The sequence below is a fragment of the Microcaecilia unicolor genome, chromosome 8, assembly GCF_901765095.1.
Source record: "Microcaecilia unicolor chromosome 8, aMicUni1.1, whole genome shotgun sequence".
NCBI classification, from domain to species: domain Eukaryota; kingdom Metazoa; phylum Chordata; class Amphibia; order Gymnophiona; family Siphonopidae; genus Microcaecilia; species Microcaecilia unicolor.
The window spans coordinates 225,944,481-225,963,555 of NC_044038.1; the positions used below are offsets into that span (position 1 = coordinate 225,944,481).

At 44.9% G+C, this 19,075-nt stretch overlaps 1 protein-coding gene across 1 annotated transcript in view; it reads left to right on the forward strand.

The window, feature by feature from the left end:
• The window catches only part of PLTP (phospholipid transfer protein), a 43,746-nt gene extending 25,141 nt beyond the window's left edge, over nt 1-18,605 (forward strand). The window contains exons 9-16 of the mRNA XM_030211693.1: nt 1,439-1,615; nt 4,485-4,544; nt 4,712-4,876; nt 5,701-5,768; nt 10,276-10,318; nt 12,645-12,708; nt 12,795-12,871; nt 16,904-18,605. Of these exons, the coding sequence (XP_030067553.1) occupies nt 1,439-1,615; nt 4,485-4,544; nt 4,712-4,876; nt 5,701-5,768; nt 10,276-10,318; nt 12,645-12,708; nt 12,795-12,871; nt 16,904-17,008 (759 nt within the window). The 3' untranslated portion in view covers nt 17,009-18,605. The remainder of the gene's footprint in view (nt 1-1,438; nt 1,616-4,484; nt 4,545-4,711; nt 4,877-5,700; nt 5,769-10,275; nt 10,319-12,644; nt 12,709-12,794; nt 12,872-16,903) is intronic.
• The last annotated feature ends 470 nt before the right edge of the window (nt 18,606-19,075 follow it).

A 19,075-nucleotide genomic window follows, 5' to 3' on the forward strand; every position in this document is an offset into this window, starting at 1 on the left:
AGCTGACGCTCCCGCTGCCCTGGTCCTACCTGAGGGGTCTTGGTGGTCTGTTGGCCTCTGCGGGGGGGGGGGGGGGGGCATGTTCTTTCCTGCCCACTGTGCTTCCGCTATTCCTCGGCCTGCTGGCACCGCCGTGTTTTCAAAATGGTGGGCAAGACTTCCTCAGGGAGTCTCAGCCGCCATTTTTAAAATACAGTGGTACCGGGTGGGGGGGAGAATAGCAGCAGGCTGGGCAGGAAAGAACATATTTTCCACACACACCCCCCCCCCCCCCGGCAGAGGCCATTAGATCACCAGTGGCACGCCAGGCACCTGGGAATCCGGGCAGAGCCTCTGGGCCCTCGGGAACTGCCTGGTTTCCCAAATGGTCAGTTCACCTCTGCATAAAATAAATAAGGGAAAAATTCAAAACATATTACAGCTACATCAATCAATCAGTCAATCAATCAGAACAATAAAAAGCCTAAAACAAAAACAAAAAAATCTCTGAGCTGTTTCCAAAAGTGCTGATCCACTGGTTTCACACTTAAGCCGTAATGGCAGATTGCTCCATTCAGTTGGTCCACGGATGGAAAAAGTTCCCATCCATGTACCTCCTAATTCTGTAATTTCAGCTCCTAAATGTATACGCCATTTGCGTGCTGAGATTATAGATTACTAGTAAAAAAAAAAAAAAGGCCCGTTTCTGAGACCAATGAAACGGGCGCTAGCAAGGTTTTCAGCGGAGTGTGTGTGAGAGTGACTGTGTGAGAGAGAGCGAGACGGAGTGAATGTGCGAGTGTGGGTGTGTGTGACATAGTTTGAGGCTGTGTGAGAGAGAATGAGAGTGTGCGGCAGGGGCCCCCCCCCCCCTCAGTCAAGGTGTTTTGGAAAAGAAGCAGGAGATCCCAAGGGGTCACGTGACGCAAGGGCAGGGCAGACACTCATGGTGGAAAAACGATCTACACCATGACACATTTAGAATGTTGGGAAACTTGAGGCTTCATTAGAATGTTGGAGGTGCGTTTTTATATAGAGAGATTAGCATTTAAATGTGTGAAAGTGCCATTTTGCAAACGTAGCGTGCAACTTCAAGGGGGTGCATACATGTGGGCGGAGCAATAAGTTATTTGCTAAAGTGCAACATTTACATGCTCACATTTACACCTGCATTTTAATGGCTGTTGTTCAAATGTGGACTTCCGCTCTGTTCTATAAAAGAATCTGGATGCCCAGATTCTGTGTTAGAATTCACATTCGGTGCCCTGTATTTTGGTCCCCAAATTTGGAGGACCTTTATAAAATTGTCTCTGTAGTTTCCAACCACATCCCCCCCACAATAGCCTTCCACAGTCCACCACTGCCTTGTGCCTGCCCCCCACAAATTTCTCTTTTTAATGTGGTTACAATTATGCACGTTGTGAAAGTATGTGTGTCTGATTTCTCCACACCCACCCAGGGCATGTTCTTCTACCTGAAAAATGAGAATGACACACTCCCAAACCTTGCAGTCTCGCCGGTGATAAAGGAACATGAGAGGATGGTCTATATAGGCCTGTCCGAGTACTTCTTTGACTCTGCCATGTATGCTTATTACAAAGCTGATGTCTTGAAGATCAACATTACTGAAGAAAAGGTGAGTGAGGAGCCTGCAGGAGGACACAGTTTTTGTAGTTCAACTTTTATTCGATATATACTGCCAATCAAATTCGTGCATCTAAGCGGCTTATGCTCCACATACATGTAGGGAAGTCGCAGACCCGATGTGGTCAGACATTCTGAGAAAGGGAGAGAATCTATGGCCTGTTCAACAGAACCTGCTTAATCTGATCATCTCTGCATGAAGAGGTCATTTTGAAAAGCATTTTGCCCATTATAATCAATTATCTGAAAAGTGTGCTGTCTCTCAATGCAGCTAAAAGGGGATGGACCAATTCTCAGAAGAAAGGCTAAAGAGGTTAGGGCTCTTCAGCTTGAGGAAGAGAGAGATGACTGTGGGGAGATATGAGGGACAGACCAAAGGTCCATCAAGCCCAGCATCCTGTTTCCACCAGTGGCTAATCCAGGTCACAAGTACCCAATAGTAGCAACATTCCACGTAGAACCCCAAAGAATAGCAAGATTCTAGAATTCTAAAGAATAACAAGATTCCATGTAGAATTTCAAAGTGTAGCAACATTCCATGTGGAACCCCAAAGAGTAGCAACATTCCATTCAGAATCCCAAGTACATAAGTGTTGCCACACTGGGACAGACCAAAGGTCCATCAAGCCCAGCATCCTGTTTCCAACAGTGGCCAATCCAGGTCACAAATACCTGGCAAGATCCCGGAAAAGTTCAATACATTTTATGCTGCTTATCCCAGAAATAAGCAGTGGATTTATAATGGGTAAATGCTAATCAATTGTTTTACTCTATCAAAAAAAGTATAAAGACTACGGGACATACCATGAAGTTACATAACAGCACATTTTAAAACAGGAGAAAATATTTTTTCACAACGCAGGGGCGTAGCCAGACATTGGTTGGGGGGGGGGGGGGGCACATTTTGGTGTGCCGCTGCTGCCTCACCACTACAAATACCTTCTGTGGCGGAGGTCCCCAACCTCCACCAGGTGACGCCTTCGTCCAGCTCCGATCTCCGGCGCCACCGCATTGCCTGCCCGGCTCTCTCTTCCCCTCACATCCTGCACATTCCTTTTAGTGAAATTGAGCATGCTCAGTTTCACTAAAAGGAATGTGCCGGATGTGAGGGGAAGACAGAGCATGGCAGGCGACGCCGGAGACTAGTTCTGGATGAAGGCCTCAGCTGGCGGGGATTGGGGACCCCCGCCAGCAAAACCAGGGGCCCAGAAGAAATTTGGGGGGGCCCAGGCTCCCATGGCCCCACCTAGCTATGCCACTGACTCAACATATAGTTAAACCAGGGGCGTAGCCAGACCTTGGCGGGAGGGGGGGCCAGAGCTCGAGGTGGGGGGCACTGTTTAGCCACCGCAATCCCCCCGCCCCCGCATCAGGTACCTTGTTTGCTGGTGGGGGTCCCCAAGCCCCGCCAGCCGAAATCGTCTTCAGCGCCAGTCGACTCCGGCGCCTTCGTTGTATGATCTGTTTCTGACGCCTTACGTCCTGCACCGTGCACGTAGCCTCGTGCAGGACGTAAGGCGTCAGAAAGAGATGATCACACAACGAAGGCGCCGGAGTCGACCAGCGCTGAAGAAGACTCTTCGGCTGGCGGGGATTGGGGACCCCTACCAGCAAACAAGGTACCTGATGCAGTGGGGGGGGTCAAATGTAGAGGGGGCCATGGCTTAATCTGTGGGGGCCCATGCCCCCGTGGCCCCACGTAGCAATGTCCCTGAGTTAAACAAGTGGTAAAAGCAGTTAATGCAGCCGAGTTTAGAAAATGTTTGGACAAATTCTTGGAGGTAAAGTCCTATAAACTGATATTGAGTTAGACCTGAGGAAAGACATTGCTGTGGAGGAGTAGCCTAGTGGTTAGTGCAGTGGACTTTGATCCTGGGGAACTGAGTTTGATTCCCACCGCAGTTCCTTGTAACTCTGAGCAAGTCACTTAACCCTCCATTGCCCCTGGTACAAAATAAGTACCTGAATATATGTAAACTGCTTTGAATGTAGTTGCAAAAACCTCAGAAAGGCAGTATATCAAGTCCCATTTCCCTTTCCCCTTATCCCTGAAGTTAAATAGCATGGAATCTTGTTACTCTTTGGAATTCTGCCAGCTACTTGTGATGTGGCCTGGCCATTGTTGGAAACAGGATACTGGGCTAGATGGACCCTAGATGTTAGTGCAGTGGCCTGAGAACCTGGGGAACTGGGTTCAGTTCCCACTGCAGCTCCTTGTGATTCTGGGCAAGTCACTTAACCCTCCATTGGCCCAGATACAAAAACAATGGCCCTCTAGGGACAGAGAATGTACCTGCATATAAAGTGTACGGCGCTGCGTACATCTAGTAGCACTATAGAAATGATTAGTAGTACCCCAGTAAGACAGCTCTTATGTTCATAAAAGTTCACACATTCTTTCAGAATGGATGCGCTTTTTACCACACTTAGAGGAGGCATTTCTAGGAGTATGATAATTTCCTAAAATAAAAATCCATAAGCCATCATCAAGACGGACTTGGGAAAATCCATTGCTTATTTCTTGGACAAGCAGCAGAAAATTCATTTTACTGTTCTGAGATTTTGCCAGATACTTGTCACCTGGATTGGCCACTGTTGGAAACAGGATACTGTCCCAGTATGGCAACGCCAGTGTTTATTGTTTTGTAGGGAAAAAGGTCCCAGTACTTAAACAGGGCAACCTTAGGGCAGGGTCACTATCTATGGCTTTGCCCCTACAGTAGCCATACCCCTTTCATCCTATGATCCAACATCCTACCCTCCCATTTTCCAGTATCTCGTATGTAGGTATTTCTGCTAGTTCAATATCAAGGAAATCATTTCATGTCAGATAATTCCTCACAATTTCTTCCTTAACTCAGATGCCAAAGAATCTGGAGGTTTTGTTGAGGACAACATATTTTGGGAGCATCATGCTGCTGGTAAGTAGCCTTTGATGGAGGAGAGAGAATGGGCTATGAGGGAAGTCTGTACACCTTTCAATTTCTTAACCACCTTTCTTGTTGAAATCTTTGTGACATTTTCTTCCTTGGGCCAGCCAAGTCCAGGAACACCTTCTCTTTTTTAATATTCTTTCTGTTTCTCACAGAAACCTGAGGTGGCCAGTGCTCCCTTGCTATTGGAATTCCAGGTCTCCATACCACCTCGTTTCATCATCAAACCGCTGAGCACCACAGCCTCTGCCACAGCCACTCTGGACATTTACTTAATGCCCACAGACCTACCACCAGAGCAACTGACCAGCATGACCATGGTACAAGGGCTTGGGGGGGGGAATTCTATATATATAGCGCCAAAGTTAGGCACTGCAAAGTTCTGCGCTGAACCCCTAAAGGGCACTAGACCCTTGCATGCCGAGTCCCTATTCCATATTCTGTAAGTCACACCTAACTGTGGGTACGGGATTTATGTCTCATAGAAGCTGACATAATTCCCATGCCCAATGTTAGACACGAATGGCCATTATTTTGTAACACTGTACCTAATTTCTTGGAGCGCCCCGACCCGCCCATACTCGTGGGTACACCTCCTTTTCAAATTCATGTGAGAACAGTTGGGTGCGGTTATTGAAGCGGGCACAGGGAGAGATTCACTCGTAATCTCTAATTAGGCTCAATTAAGTGCCTGAGCACTAATTGATAGCATCAATTGAGACAATTAATTTGCGCATGGATCTCGGATCTGCGCACATATTCCAGCACCCACCTTGTAGGTGACCTATATAGAATCCAGACCTTGGTGTCTACAATTTGTTGCCGACACCAAAACTGGGATCTCAACAGCAGTCCGGTACTCGGGACCCACAGGATTTGCGGTGAAAGAAGCGTCTGCTTAAATGTAGCCGTTAGGCAGAACTTTTGATTAACCGAGGTTGGAAGAGCAGTAAAGCAAATTCTGTAAATAAAATGAAATACCACTTGTTCTGTTTTTAGGTAAAATTTAGCAGGTTGACTTGGGTCCTTTGGTTGCTGGTGATACATATACGCACAAAGCTTAAGTGATATATTGGAGGGGGGAAGAACAGGGGATTGGTCTTTAAGAAGAAGCTGAAATGATGTCCTTGGTGTCTCCATGTAGGAACTAAAATTCGGTGCCAGGGTTTTCGTAAAAGGGAAGAACCTTCAAGTGTATTTGGATCTAAAACGGTAAGAAGATGCTTTATAATAACTCCATGTGGGGAAATGGTAGCACGCGAGAGCTGATACCTACAATACTACAAATCTAAATTACATGTGAAGTCAAAACAGAAATTGTGTTAACTTTTTCAGGAGTTAGACAGATGGGAAGGGCTTAATATATCTTGGCAGGGGCGCATACATGCTATCAAAATGATGTTACTTCCAAAATTGCTGTACTTATTTATGGCAATTCCGATCCCAATTCCCGCAAGCTTTTTTACAAAGCTTAATCGCAAAATGTTTGCATATATCTGGAGGAAACGCCCACCACGAGTAAGGCGATCCATGATGTTTCAAACATGGGAGAGAGGAGGTATGGGAGTCCCTAACTTCTACCTGTATTACCAAGCAGCCCAGATTCGGGTCTTGGCAGAGTGGTCACCTGGGGCATCTAAGAAATGGCTTCATTGGGAAAGAGCATGGTTAGGCAGGCGAGAAATAGAAGATATTTTGTGGATACCAAAAGAGGAACTGGTGCCCACAATAAGAGCAATGCCTATTGGATTGAGACATCCTCTATGGACTTGGTATCAATTGAGGAGACGTCTGTTTCCGGAAAGAGTGTATTATCGGCAAACAGCAATACGTTGGGCAAAAGGGTTTTCATTGGGGAGATCGGAGAATATTTTTGACAAATGGGCCCAAGCAGGGTTGCGCACACTAGGGCAAACATGGAAAGATGGAGAAATGATTGGCTTTGCAGACCTTCAGGAGGAATATGGTTTGATAGAGAGAGATCTTACCTATTATTGCAATCTGCGTAGCTTCCTTAAGAAGAAAGCGCAGGATGAATTAGACCTAGCTGAAACAGATCTAGAACTTGCGATCACTAGAGGAGGAGGCAAAGGAGGGATAACACGTATATACCTGGCTTTGCTGGGACAGACTGATCCTCAGGTACTATATCAAAAGAGATGGGAAGAGATACTACAGACTACCTATTCCACAATGGTTTGGAAGAGTAATTATAAATATTTACTTAAGTCATCCATAGCACAAACGGTGAATGAAAATGGTTTTAAGATGTTTTATGGGTGGTATTACACACCAGACCGACTACAAAAGATGTTCCCGGAAACATCAGGGCAATGTTGGCGGGAGTGTGGCCATAGAGGCACATTCTTTCACATTTGGTGGTCATGTGGGAAAATAAAAGAATACTGGAAAGAGATATTGCAGCTGGTTGATACAGTTATACAAAGACAATACCCATGGAAGGCAGAACACTGCCTTCTACATTTTAAACCAGCCGAGATATCTGGCTGACAACATAGACTGGCGACTCAATATTTTGTGGCAGCAAGGCTTGGACTAGCCCGGGCATGGAAGCAGGTGCAACCACCAACATTACAAATAGCAACCGGGAGAGTTGAACACTTATACCAAATGTCAAAGTTGACAGCCATGCGAAGAGGGTCCATGCGGATTTTCAACAAAATATGGACACTTTATGAACAGTATAAAGAACAATCAAACACACCACTGGGATAGGGAGGGAGGGGAGGGAAGGTTAAAGTTGGAGATAAATAGGCTTGATGTAGAAGAAATATGTTACTGAGCAGCCGATTGTTGGTTATTTTGTATTTGAGCAATCTTTAATAAAATATATATTATAAAAACAGAAATTGTGTTAATGTCCAGGTCGGGACATGTCAAATTCTGGTAGCATTTTAGAAAAAAAACCTGCCTTTTTCTCAAGCACGTGTAGGAATGGATGTGTATGTGTTGGCTATGTATGATGGCAGCACCCATTTTGAAATTCAGTGGAGGCAATGCTGGGATATGCATGTCTTAAGTACTGGTACATACATGTGTGTTCCCATGAAAGACTCACTCCTGAGGAAATTAGAGTCATGGGGTAGCAATCAATGTCCTTCTGTGGATTAGGAATCGGTTATCGGACAGAAAACAAAGGGTAGGGTTAAATGGACTTGGGAAAAATCCACAATTCCAGGAATAACATGTATAGAATGTTTGTACGTTTGGGAAGCTCGCCAGGTGCCCTTGGCCTGGATTGGCCGCTGTCGTGGACAGGATGCTGGGCTCGATGGACCCTTGCTCTTTTCCCAGTTTGGCATTACTTATGTACTTTCCCAATGGAAGAGGGCAACTAGTGGAGTGCCACAGAGATCTGTACTGGGACTGGTGCTATTTTAACATATTTATAAATGATTTGGAGATCGGAACGACAATAAATTTGCAGATGACACAAAACTATTTCATCATGTTTGGTCCAGCTGCCTTATATTTTGCTAACCATCCTGTGCAGAAGGAATGGATCCTCAGGAGCTTAGTCAAGATCGGGAGGCGAGGCTGGTGGTTGGGAGGTGGGGATAGTGCTAGGCAGACTTATACGGTCTGTGCCAGAGCCGGTGGTGGGAGGCGGGGCTGGTGGTTGGGAGGCAGGGATAGTGCTGGGCAGACTTATACGGTCTGTGCCAGAGCCGGTGGTGGGAAGCGGGACTGGTGGTTGGGAAGCAGGGATAGTGCTGGGCAGACTTATACGGTCTGTGCCAGAGCCGGTGGTTGGGAGGCGGGGATAGTGCTGGGCAGACTTATACGGTCTGTGCCCTGAAGAACACAGGTACAAATCAAAGTAGGGTATACACAAAAAGTAGCACATATGAGTTATCTTGTTGGGCAAACTGGATGGACCGTGAGGTCTTTTTCTGCCGTCATCTACTATGTTATGTATGTATATGGCTTTTCAACTTCAGTGAGAAACACAAGTGCTTGCAATTTATTCAGATATCCCTTTTTAAAGGATAGAAAGAGGCTTAAGTTATTGGAGAATCTCTTTAGTTTTGAATTGTATGCTTTCTTCTTAGATTATAGGCATTTTAGGTGTATGATTAAGACTTACCTGTTTAGCAAATGTGTGTTAAATTATGTAGATTAACGATTATTGGTCATTTGTTACCTTGTCATTGACTTTATTGTAAATTTTAAAGGGAATTTTATTTTTTTGTCATAATGTAACGTTGTTAATCTCTGGTAATTTCCAGATTTATCTTTTGTAATCCACAGAGAACCAAAAAGTAGGTGTTGTGTTATGTAAGGTAAAATACATGCGGACTGTGAAAAACTGCAGGAAGACCTTAGGAAATTGGAAGACTGGGTATCCAAATGGCAGATGCTGGATCACAGGGGCAGGGAGGGATAAGGGGTAGATGCTGGAGAGGAAAGTTATTGAATGAGGAGGAGTGAGAAACAGAGGGAGGAGCCAGTGAAAGACTGAAGAATTAGACAGAGGGAAAGGAGAGAGAGAGATGAAAAGCTGCAGGTAGGTGCAGTAAAAATCAGGAAATTGAGGAGTGGATGGAAAGAAAGGGGAAGTGGATAGAGAAGCAGAAAAAAATAAATGTAAGAAAGCTATAGGGGAGGATCTTTCTACCTTTGCGTGCATGAGGCCATGTCTTTTCTATTAACATGAAATTTCTGGAGGGTGGTCCCAGAGAAGGAAGGCAGAAGGACCAAATAAACTAACTGGATATATTTGTAATGTCAGATAAAGACTTTATCTGAAAAAAAGTAAAATAAGCATAATTTTAGTATGTAAATATACGCTTACTGTTCATTTTTCTCTAATTCAGCCTGACATGAAAATGAGTTGGACTCCCTTGCTAGTATGTAAGATATGCAAAAGGTCTTTTAAGAGCCTGATATTCAGCATGCGATGATCAGCATTTTGCTGACCATCACCAGCGCTAAACACAGAAATTCAATGCTGGCCCATGTCCAGGCACTGGCATTGAATTTCCGGGTTTGCAGAGCCAGCTGATGCATAGCTGGTTAAGGGGCCCTTTTACTAAGCCGCGTAGGCGCCTCCTTGCGCCCAATGCAGGTCGATTTGGATTTACCGCCCGGCTACCGTGTGGCCCTTGCGGTAATTTGATTTTTGATGCGCATCTGCTGCGCACGTCAGAAAATGGGTGGTAATTGTCATTCTATGCGCGTAGACAATTACCACACAGTTAACACGTGAGACCTTACCGCTGAATCTGGTGGTAAGGTCTCGGACCCAAAAAGGACACAAGCCAATTTTTATTTTGTCACACGTCCATTTTTGGCAAAAATTTTAAAAAGGCCTTTTTTTTTTTTTTTAACAAGCACGCTGAAAAAACGGATCTGCGCACGCCCAAAACATGCGCCTACACTAGCACAGCCCATTTTTCGGTGCACCTTTAGTACAAGGACCCTTAAGTGAAATAATCAACACTTAACCGGCTATGAGTTACCTCATAAAAATAGGACTTTCGTGCTGTCCTATTTATATGGTTAACTTGGCCAGTTAAGTGCTGACTCCATCCCCCTCCCCCTCCAAAAAAAAATAGCTGGTTTTCATTTCAGCACTAACCTGTTATTTTCGGTGCTGCTGAAAATTAGTGTTTAGCCCTGAACAGTCAATTTAACCAGGCCAGGAGCCGTTTCTTACCCTCGGGGTCTCTATGTTCACGTTCTCCTTATCTTCCAGGTTCCGAATGTACTCAAACCACTCGCCTCTGGAATCTTTTGCTGTGAGTACCTTGTGTTAGTTAGGGACATTTCAAATATAATGTTTTGTGTAGGGCTGCCCAAACCTTTACCAGAGACCCCACAGACAGTTGGGGCTGGCTTAACCATTAGGCAAACTGGGAAGTCACCTAAGGCAGCTGCTTCTAAGCAGTGCCGTAGCGAGGGCGGCTGACACCTGGGGCGGGTCGCCGCTGCACACCCCCCACCTCCGGAGCGCATTCTTACTAGCATAGGAAAGCGGGGAGCGGGCAGGAGGCCCGATCCGCCCCGACTGCACGCCGCTGGGAGCTGCGTCGGCTCCGCTGGTTCCCTGCTCTCTCTGCCCCAGAACAGGAAGTAACCTGTTCTGGGGCAGAGGGAGCAGGGAACCAGCGAAGCCGACACCCCCCCCAGCGGCTTGCACTAGGGGTGGACCGCCCCACCGCCCCCCCCCCCCTTCCTACGCCACTGCTTCTAAGACAGTGTCATAAAGCTGCTGCAGTCAAAGCAAAACAAGAGGTCCTGGCAGCCAAAATAACTCGAAGCATCAATGTGTATTTTTATTCACAGGGAGGGTGGGAAATTTTCAATTAGCTCGTCTACCTGGGTAAATGACTTTGGATATTACCCCTATTAGGTAGGTGAAACAAAGTTTTTAATATTATCTGTTTTTACAGGATCATGTTGGGAGGGGTGGTGGTGGTAGGGTGATCATGATTTTATTTATTTATTTATTGCATTTGTATCCCACATTTTCCCACCTATTTGCAGGCTCAATGTGGCTTACAGAGTTTGGTTATGACATCATTCCATAATATCAGATACAATTAGTAAAGTACAAAGATTAGGTGAGGGAGGAGAGAAGGAAGGTGTTAGGCAAGAGATAAGGTGGACTGTAATAATTGGGTGAGTTGGTGAGGTAGTTTTTGTAAGGCTATGGATTCTCTTTGTAGGCCTTGTTGAACAGATGTGTCTTCAGAGATTTACGGAAGTTAGTTATTTCATCAATAGCTTTCAGGGATGTAGGTATTGCATTCCACAATTGCGTGCTCATGTAAGAGAAGGTGGTGGAGTGTATCAGCTTGTATTTTAATCCTTTACAGCTGGGGAAGTGCAGATTGAGAAATTTGCGGGATGATCTTATGGCGTTTCTTGGAGGCAAGTCCCCAAGGTTTAGCATGTAGATTGGGGCATCTGTGTGAATGACTTTGTGTACAATCGTGCAGATCTTGAACGCAACTCGTTCCTTGAGTGGGAGCCAGTGGAGTTTCTCTCTTAGGGGTTTTGCACTTTCATATTGGTTTTTCCAAATATGAGTCTGGCAGTGGTATTCTGGGCTGTTTATTAAAATTTCTGGGGCGAGACCTAGGGACCTTAAAGTTAATTGAAGGGGCGCAAGGCTGAAGAGTGTCTAATGACCTTCCATCAAAATATCCACAATTCATATGCATGAGATGCATTTGCATACATTAATTCAGGACCTAATATTCAGCTGGTAGTGGGCAATGCTTTTGCTGTCCGCCACCGGCATTGAATATCCGTGGTGTTTTTAACCACTAAAAAGTTAGCCGTTTAAGACAATATGTAATATCACATCATTCCTTATTCTATGAGTTTTTATCTTGTTGGGCAAACTGGATGGACCATACAGGTCTTTATCCTGCCATCATCTACTATGTTACTATACAGTATGTATTATTTAGCATTAACCAATTAACTTTATAGTAGCCTATTTTAATCACTGAACATAGCTGGTTAAGCGCTGAATATCCATGCCTAACCTGCTATGTTGCGCGATATAGCCAGTTAGCAGCTGGTTATCTCTCACTGAATATCTGCAATTAGGTGCCGATATGCTATTTAACTAGTCAGCGGCTGTGTCTGGCAGGTTAAATAGCTTTGAATATTGGAGTCACTGTCTGCTAACATGGTCATACATCTTGATGTTGTACAGTGCTGGAGCCACAGATGATCTAGATAGGGTCACAGCTCACGGTTCTTTGCATGACTCTTTTTGCAAGGAGCAAACAAATCTATTCAGGTACCCCAAAATTGTATAATTATACTTAGCTTTTTTATTAGTAGCCATGTATCATGCAGGTGCAGCCAATTATTCATCAGCAAACAGATGAGCAATTAGGAGATAAGCAAGCAGAGAATCATAGCATTAAGCTAGAGTCGCAGGAAACGGGCATAAGGGCTCTTTAGCTCTGTCCAGCTCCCGGGGGATATTGGAGCAAGACAGGCAGGTCACAGACACCAGATGCATGGTATACCGGTGGTTGTTGTCCCTTTTGTTGTTAGTTGTTCTTGATACCTTCCTTTTTAATCTGTCCTTCCTACCTGCAGCTGATCCCACTACAGACCCCCCTGAAAACCTTGTTGCAGCTGATGGTTATGCCAGTCATTAATGGTAAGACTCATCTGACGGTACAAGAATTAATTTCATGCTGTAAGGTTTCACCATTTGCTGACCTTTACCCTTTTCTGAATCTGCAGAGAGAACAAAGCGAGGTGTGGAGATCCCATTGCCTGAGGGCATGGAATTTACCAAGGAAACAGTCACTAACCATACGGTAATATTTCTCCACAAAAGGATTGCTTTAATCAAACGTATGTTGCTTTGCCAGGCTTTAGATCATCTTCTGTGAATGCATCTAGCTCAGTGTTTCCCAAGTCTGGTCCCGGAGGAAAAATTCTAGACCTAGTCCTTAGAGGAGCGCATGATCTGGTGCAGAAGGGTGCTGGGGCCACTTGATAACAGTGGATCATATGATCAGATTTGATATTGGCTTTTGAGTACGCACACACAGGAAATCCAATATGTTAGCATTTAACTTTCAAAAAGAAGACTATGATAAAATGAGAAGAAGGGTGAAAAAAAAACTTAGAGGAGCAGCTGTGAAGGTCAAAAATTTACATCAGGCATGGATGCTGTTCAAAAATGCCATCCTGGAAGCCCAAGCCAAATATATTCTGTGTATTAAAAAAAGGAGGAAGGAAGACCAAATGATAGCCGGCATGGTTAAAAGTGAGGTGAAGGAAGCTATTAGAGCTAAAATAAAATCCTTCAGAAAATGGAAGAGGGATCTGACCAGCATAAGGAATGGCAACTCAAATGCAAAGCGCTGATAAGGAACGCAAAGAGGGACTTTGAAAAAAAGATTGTGTTGGAGGCAAAAACACGTAGTAAAAATTATTTTAGATATATTAAAAGCAAGAAGCTGTCAAAAGAATCAGTTGGACCACTAGATGACTGAGGGATAAAAGGGGCACTTAGGGAAGACAAAGCCATAGCAGAGAAATTAAATGAATTCTTTGGTTTTCACCCAGGAAGATGTGGGAGAGACAGGGCCGTGCCAACACGGTAAGCGAGGTAAGCATGCCAGGGGGGCGCTTCCCTCTGGGGGGGCACCACCGCACCATGCTCACCTCGCTCGCCCTCCCCCCAACATCCCTTTTCTTTTTTTTTTCTTTTTAAATTTACTTTCCTAGCGGTTCCGGCAGCGCAGCATCAGTGAAGGAGGCGGCGCTCCCGACGTCGCTAGCCTTCCCTTCGGTGTGTTCCGCCTTCTGACGTCAAGGAAATGACGTCAGAAGAAGGCGGAACACAGCGAAGGGAAGGCTAGCGACGTCGGGAGCGCCGCCTCCTTCACTGACGCTGCCGGAACCGCTACGGAGGTAAATTTTAAAAAGAAAAGGGATGTTGGGGGAGAGAAGAGGGCGGGCAGTTGAACAATGGGAGCAGGAGGGCAGGGGAGAGATGAGAGCATGGATGCGAGGGGGGGTCATGGAAGGGAGAGAGGGGAATTGCTGGAAAAGGATGAATGGAGGGGGCAGGGGACAGAGGAGCATGGATGGGCATGGATTGGGAGGGCAGGGCTCAGGGAGAGAGGGGAATTGCTGGAAAAGGATGAATGGAGGGGGCAGGGGACAGAGGAGCATGGATTGGGAGGGCAGGGCTCAGGGAGAGAGGGGAATTGCTGGAAAAGGATGAATGGAGGGGGCAGGGGACAGAGGAGCATGGATTGGGAGGGCAGCGCTCAGGGAGAGAGGGGAATTGCTGGAAAAGGATGAATGGAGGGGGCAGGGGACAGAGGAGCATGGATGGGCATGGATTGGGAGGGCAGGGCTCAGGGAGAGAGGGGAATTGCTGGATAGGGATGAATGGAGGGGGCAGGGGACAGAGGAGCATGGATGGGCATGGATTGGGAGGGCAGGGCTCAGGGAGAGAGGAGAAATTGCTGGAGATAGAGGGGAGGGAAGAAAGATGAAGGAGATGAAATGAGGGAAAAGGAAGAGAGGAGCAAAACTGCACATGGATGAAGAAAATAGGCAGAAGCTGAGGACCAGAAATGAAGAAGAAAGGAGGAAAGGAAAGAGATAAATGGAAAGGAAGCCCTGGAAATGGAGTTAAGAGGACAGATAGCAGCAGAATCAGATACTGGGCCAGCATGATCAGGAAAAGAAAGTCACCAGACAACAAAGGTAGAAAAAAATCATTTTATTTTCATTTTAGTGTTTGGAATATGTCCACTTTGAGAATTTACATCTGCTACCTTATTTTGCAATGTATAGCAATCTGTTTCTAAGAATATTGCTGACAATTCCTGTCAGTGTGGTGAGTGATCATTTTCATGGGGGGGGGGGTGCCGCGCCGCCGCCAACTGATAGTCTACGGGAGGGGGGGGCACCAACTGATAGTCTGCAGGGGGGCGCCAGAGACCCTAGGCACGGCCCTGGGGAGAGATACCAGTTCGGAAAAGGAGCAAACAAAAAAACCAACAAAAAGTGGAGAAACTAGATTTGCTACGTGGATAAAAATAGAGGAACAGCAAAAGAGTAGCAAGATCAACACAACACTCCCAAGACACCGTAGGGGCGAGTAATCAAAATGTTTTATTGAAAAAAAAGTTCAAAAGACTCAACACAGAGCCGTGTTTTGGCGAGAAAGCGCTTCAGGAGTCTGTTGTGTAAACCAATAAATGGAACACCGTAAGTGAGGCAGCCAAATCTAGCCTTTTTAAAAAGGCTAATGATAGATGAATGCGCTTAAAAAATCAAACAAAACTGGAACTGGAAACAACCGCAGTGTCGCTAAGTTAGCAGCATTGACGCAGCATTCATCTATCAGCCTTTTTAAAGGCTAGATTTGGCTGCCTCACTTAAGGTGTTCCATTCATCAGTTTACACCACAAACAGACTCCTGAAGCAGGCGTTTTCTCGCCGAAACATGGCTCCGTGTCGAGTCTTTAACTTTTATTCAATAAAATTTTGATTACTCGCCCCTTTGGTGTCTTGGGAGTGTTGTGTTGATCTTGCTACTCTTTTGCTGTTCCTCTATTTTTATCCACAGAGAGATACCAGTGCCAGAAATGGTATTCAAAGCTTGAACAAAATCTCTGTAAACCTGGAGGATGTAATGGCACAATTTGACAAACTGAAGAGTAGCAAATGGCCTGGACCAGATGGTATTTATCACAGAATACTAATAGAATTGAAAAATGAACTTGCAGAACTATTGTTAGTAATATGTAATTTATCTTTTAAAATCAAGCATAGTACTGGAAGATTGGAGGGTGGCCAATGTAACGCTGATTTAAAAAAAAAAAGGTCCCAGTGCTTTGAAAATACGTCTGTATGTATGTTTTGAGACATAGCGAGCACAACCACAACAGTGGAAAGAACAACGATGTCCCACAAAAAGTCGCAGGAGAGGAGTGGGAACAGAATCAGGCTGTTCAAAAAAAAAAAAACAGACCAAAGGCGTCCAACGTAGATATAAAACGTTTATTAAAGGATGACTCAACACGGTACCATGTTTTGGCACAAAAAGTGCTTTCCTCGGGAGTCTTGGTAAACGTGTCGAAGTGAACTTTATGAATAATATCTTCAGAAATGAACTTATAAAAAAGTATGGTCTTTAAAATGCCCTTTGTAGGATGTAGCAGAAAGATATGGCTTCTAGGTGCCTGTTCCCACTCTTCTCCTGTTCCTGTTTTGAGAGAGAGACCATAAAAGTCTGCCCAGCGGTGGCCTTATTTCCCAACTACCTGCTAGTAATGAGACCTAGTTAACTAATTTCTGGGGTTAGCAGTAAAATTACATGTCTTAATGGTAGCCCATGGTGATAACTTCTCTTCCCCCCCCCCCCCCCCCCCAACCCCTAAGTATCAGCACCAGGGAATGATTTTCTGGGAGTGAATTTAATGTATCACTTAATTTGGATGTGCAGTTATAAGTGATGGTCTTTATTTATATTAGTATCTTATCTTAACTAGAAAACCTGAACCCTTTACAGTTTAACACTTCAAACTATACAAGTAGCCACTTCAGGAGTGAATGGTGTGGTAGCATGTTTCTTCTTTATGCATCACAAGAAATATTTTGAAATGCGTGGAAAGGAAGGTGGAGAAAAGGCTATTGTTGATATTCAACTGAGCAAAGCGAGGCAGTGTTAATTGTCTAGTCATTGAGATTTGAACTCTCATCTAGGTTTTCTAATTTGAGGAGTCGTCTGTTTACTGATTGATTTTTTTTGTATGCTGGAGGTTGGAACACTGAAGCCTCAGTTGTTTTCTGTGATCATAATTTTCTTCTTCCTGTAGGGTTTTGTAGTCGTAGAAGGAGATCTCCATTTCTCTGTGAGTCTGCGGGACGTGATTGAGAAGTATCGTGCAGCTCCTTCCCCCAAACCCACCCTCTCAGACTGAGGATCTGGAGCACCGATGCCTTGTAGGTCTCCTGAAGAAGGATGTCCTTCTCTGGGTCTGCATCTTCCAACTGTTCCCAAATCGTAATCCCTTCTGTTCTAACTCATAAGAATAAGAGCTTCTTGTAGAAGGCTGTCGGTGTGAGCCATGCACTAACCTTCTCCTGCAGAAAACTACACTGTAATATGTAAGCTTGGCTGATAAAATATACCATTAACTTTGGCATAGTAAGAGAAGGGAGAAGTGGGAAAAGAACACAGAAATTCAAAGATTATTGCCGCATGAGGGTTAAATTACTGTATGTCCCTGAAGCCTGGATGAACTTTCTCCTCTTTTTTTTTTTTTTTTACAAAGCTGGTCCCAGACCAAATATTTGTAATGATCCAAGGAGCGGATTCCTTGATGAACAATTATCCTGATTAACCTTTGGAAAGAGCCAATGCTAGCATCTATTGGCAGTCCCCTATTCCTCCTACCTCGGAGAAGTGAATTTGTAGTAAGCATGTCCAAGAAAAAGAGAGGCACAGAAAAAGCTGCAACAAAAGTTCAAATATCAGAAAAGAAGCAGCCAACTGAACCATGTCACCATGTCGAGTGGTTTTGCAGATTCCCTGAAGCAAGTCACACTGGTCTCGAGAAACCAGCTGTAGGCAACCTTTGTGCGTTTGAGTCAGTGGCGTAGCCACAGGTGGGCTTGGGTGGGCCAGGGCCTACCCATTTATGGCTCGGGCCCACCCCACAGTAGCACGTTTGGTGGGGAGAGGACACTTGGTGCCCACCCAAAATCTGTTGTTTGGCTATGCCCCTGGTTTTGAGTGCCCTGTTATGTTACAAGGACCAAATGGGCCCCTGATGCAGGCAGTATGCTGCTGACACATGTTGGGGCGGTTATTAAAATGACTGTATGCTAGAACAATATAAGCACACATTATCATGAGAGGTTGCTTTTTCAGTACATTATTTGATAGCCACTGGTGGTTTCATTTGGTTGCTGCTTTTCTGATATTTGTAGTAAACATGCCGTGGGCTTGGTTACGGGAAATCCATTGTTTTTCAAGCATGTGCATTGTTCCTACAATCAATGGAAAGAAGTACAATTACTTTCTCACAGGTCATTTGGAATAGGTTCTTAGGCTGATTGGATGATGGTTAAAACCTGTTTATTTAAAAACAGTGAGAATTGCCAAACTGAGTCAGACTGGAAGGTGGCGGTAGCTCCGCATCCTTCTCATTCAGCAGGGGCTTGGAGGACACGTATAAGGAAAAGGGCAGGTGTAGGGTAGTGTCTATCGGTTGTCCTATCCTCCCACGTTCTAGCTCTCATCCCTGCTTTTGCTAAATAAGTCTGATAGAATTGGTGTGGTAGCCGTGTTAGTCCACTTTTAAAGGTAATCAACAGAAAACAAGAAAATAAGATGATACCTTCTGACGTAATACGTTATGTTGACTAGCTTTGGGGAGGGGGCAGTACCACCTTCTTCAGATCAGAAATCCGTAAGTTTGCTCATTTGTTTTCTCATATGGCTGTATATGGTATCTTCCATCTTTGATAGAAGAGTGTGGTAGCCCACTTAGGTAATAAACAGAAATAAAACAAAATAAGATGATACCTTTTTTTGGACTAGTCAACAAGGTCTAAATTCAATAAATGATGCCGAAATTAGTGCCAGGATGATCTGCACTAAGCTAAGGGTGCAAGGAACGACCTTTTACAGAATACTAGCATAAGGCGTATTTCGTTCCTAACTTTGGGCGTGAGTATTCATGACTGCCAAAGACTGGTGTAATTCCTCCTGCCCAACTGATAGCAGTTAGGTGTGCAAATATAAGTATTCTATAACACCGTGCCCTTGACCCACTCATGCACCGCCCGTGGCCATGCCCGCTTTGGAGTTGTGTGCTATGAAATTTAGGTGTGTCTGTTTTAAAATAGGGCATAGGGCAAATCCGCATCTAACTCTCAATTAGTGCCAATTAAGTACCTGTAAAAATGAATAATTGCTCCTCACGGACCGACTAGTTTACATATGGACCTGTGCTCTGTGTCCAAATTTGGGTGACCTTTAC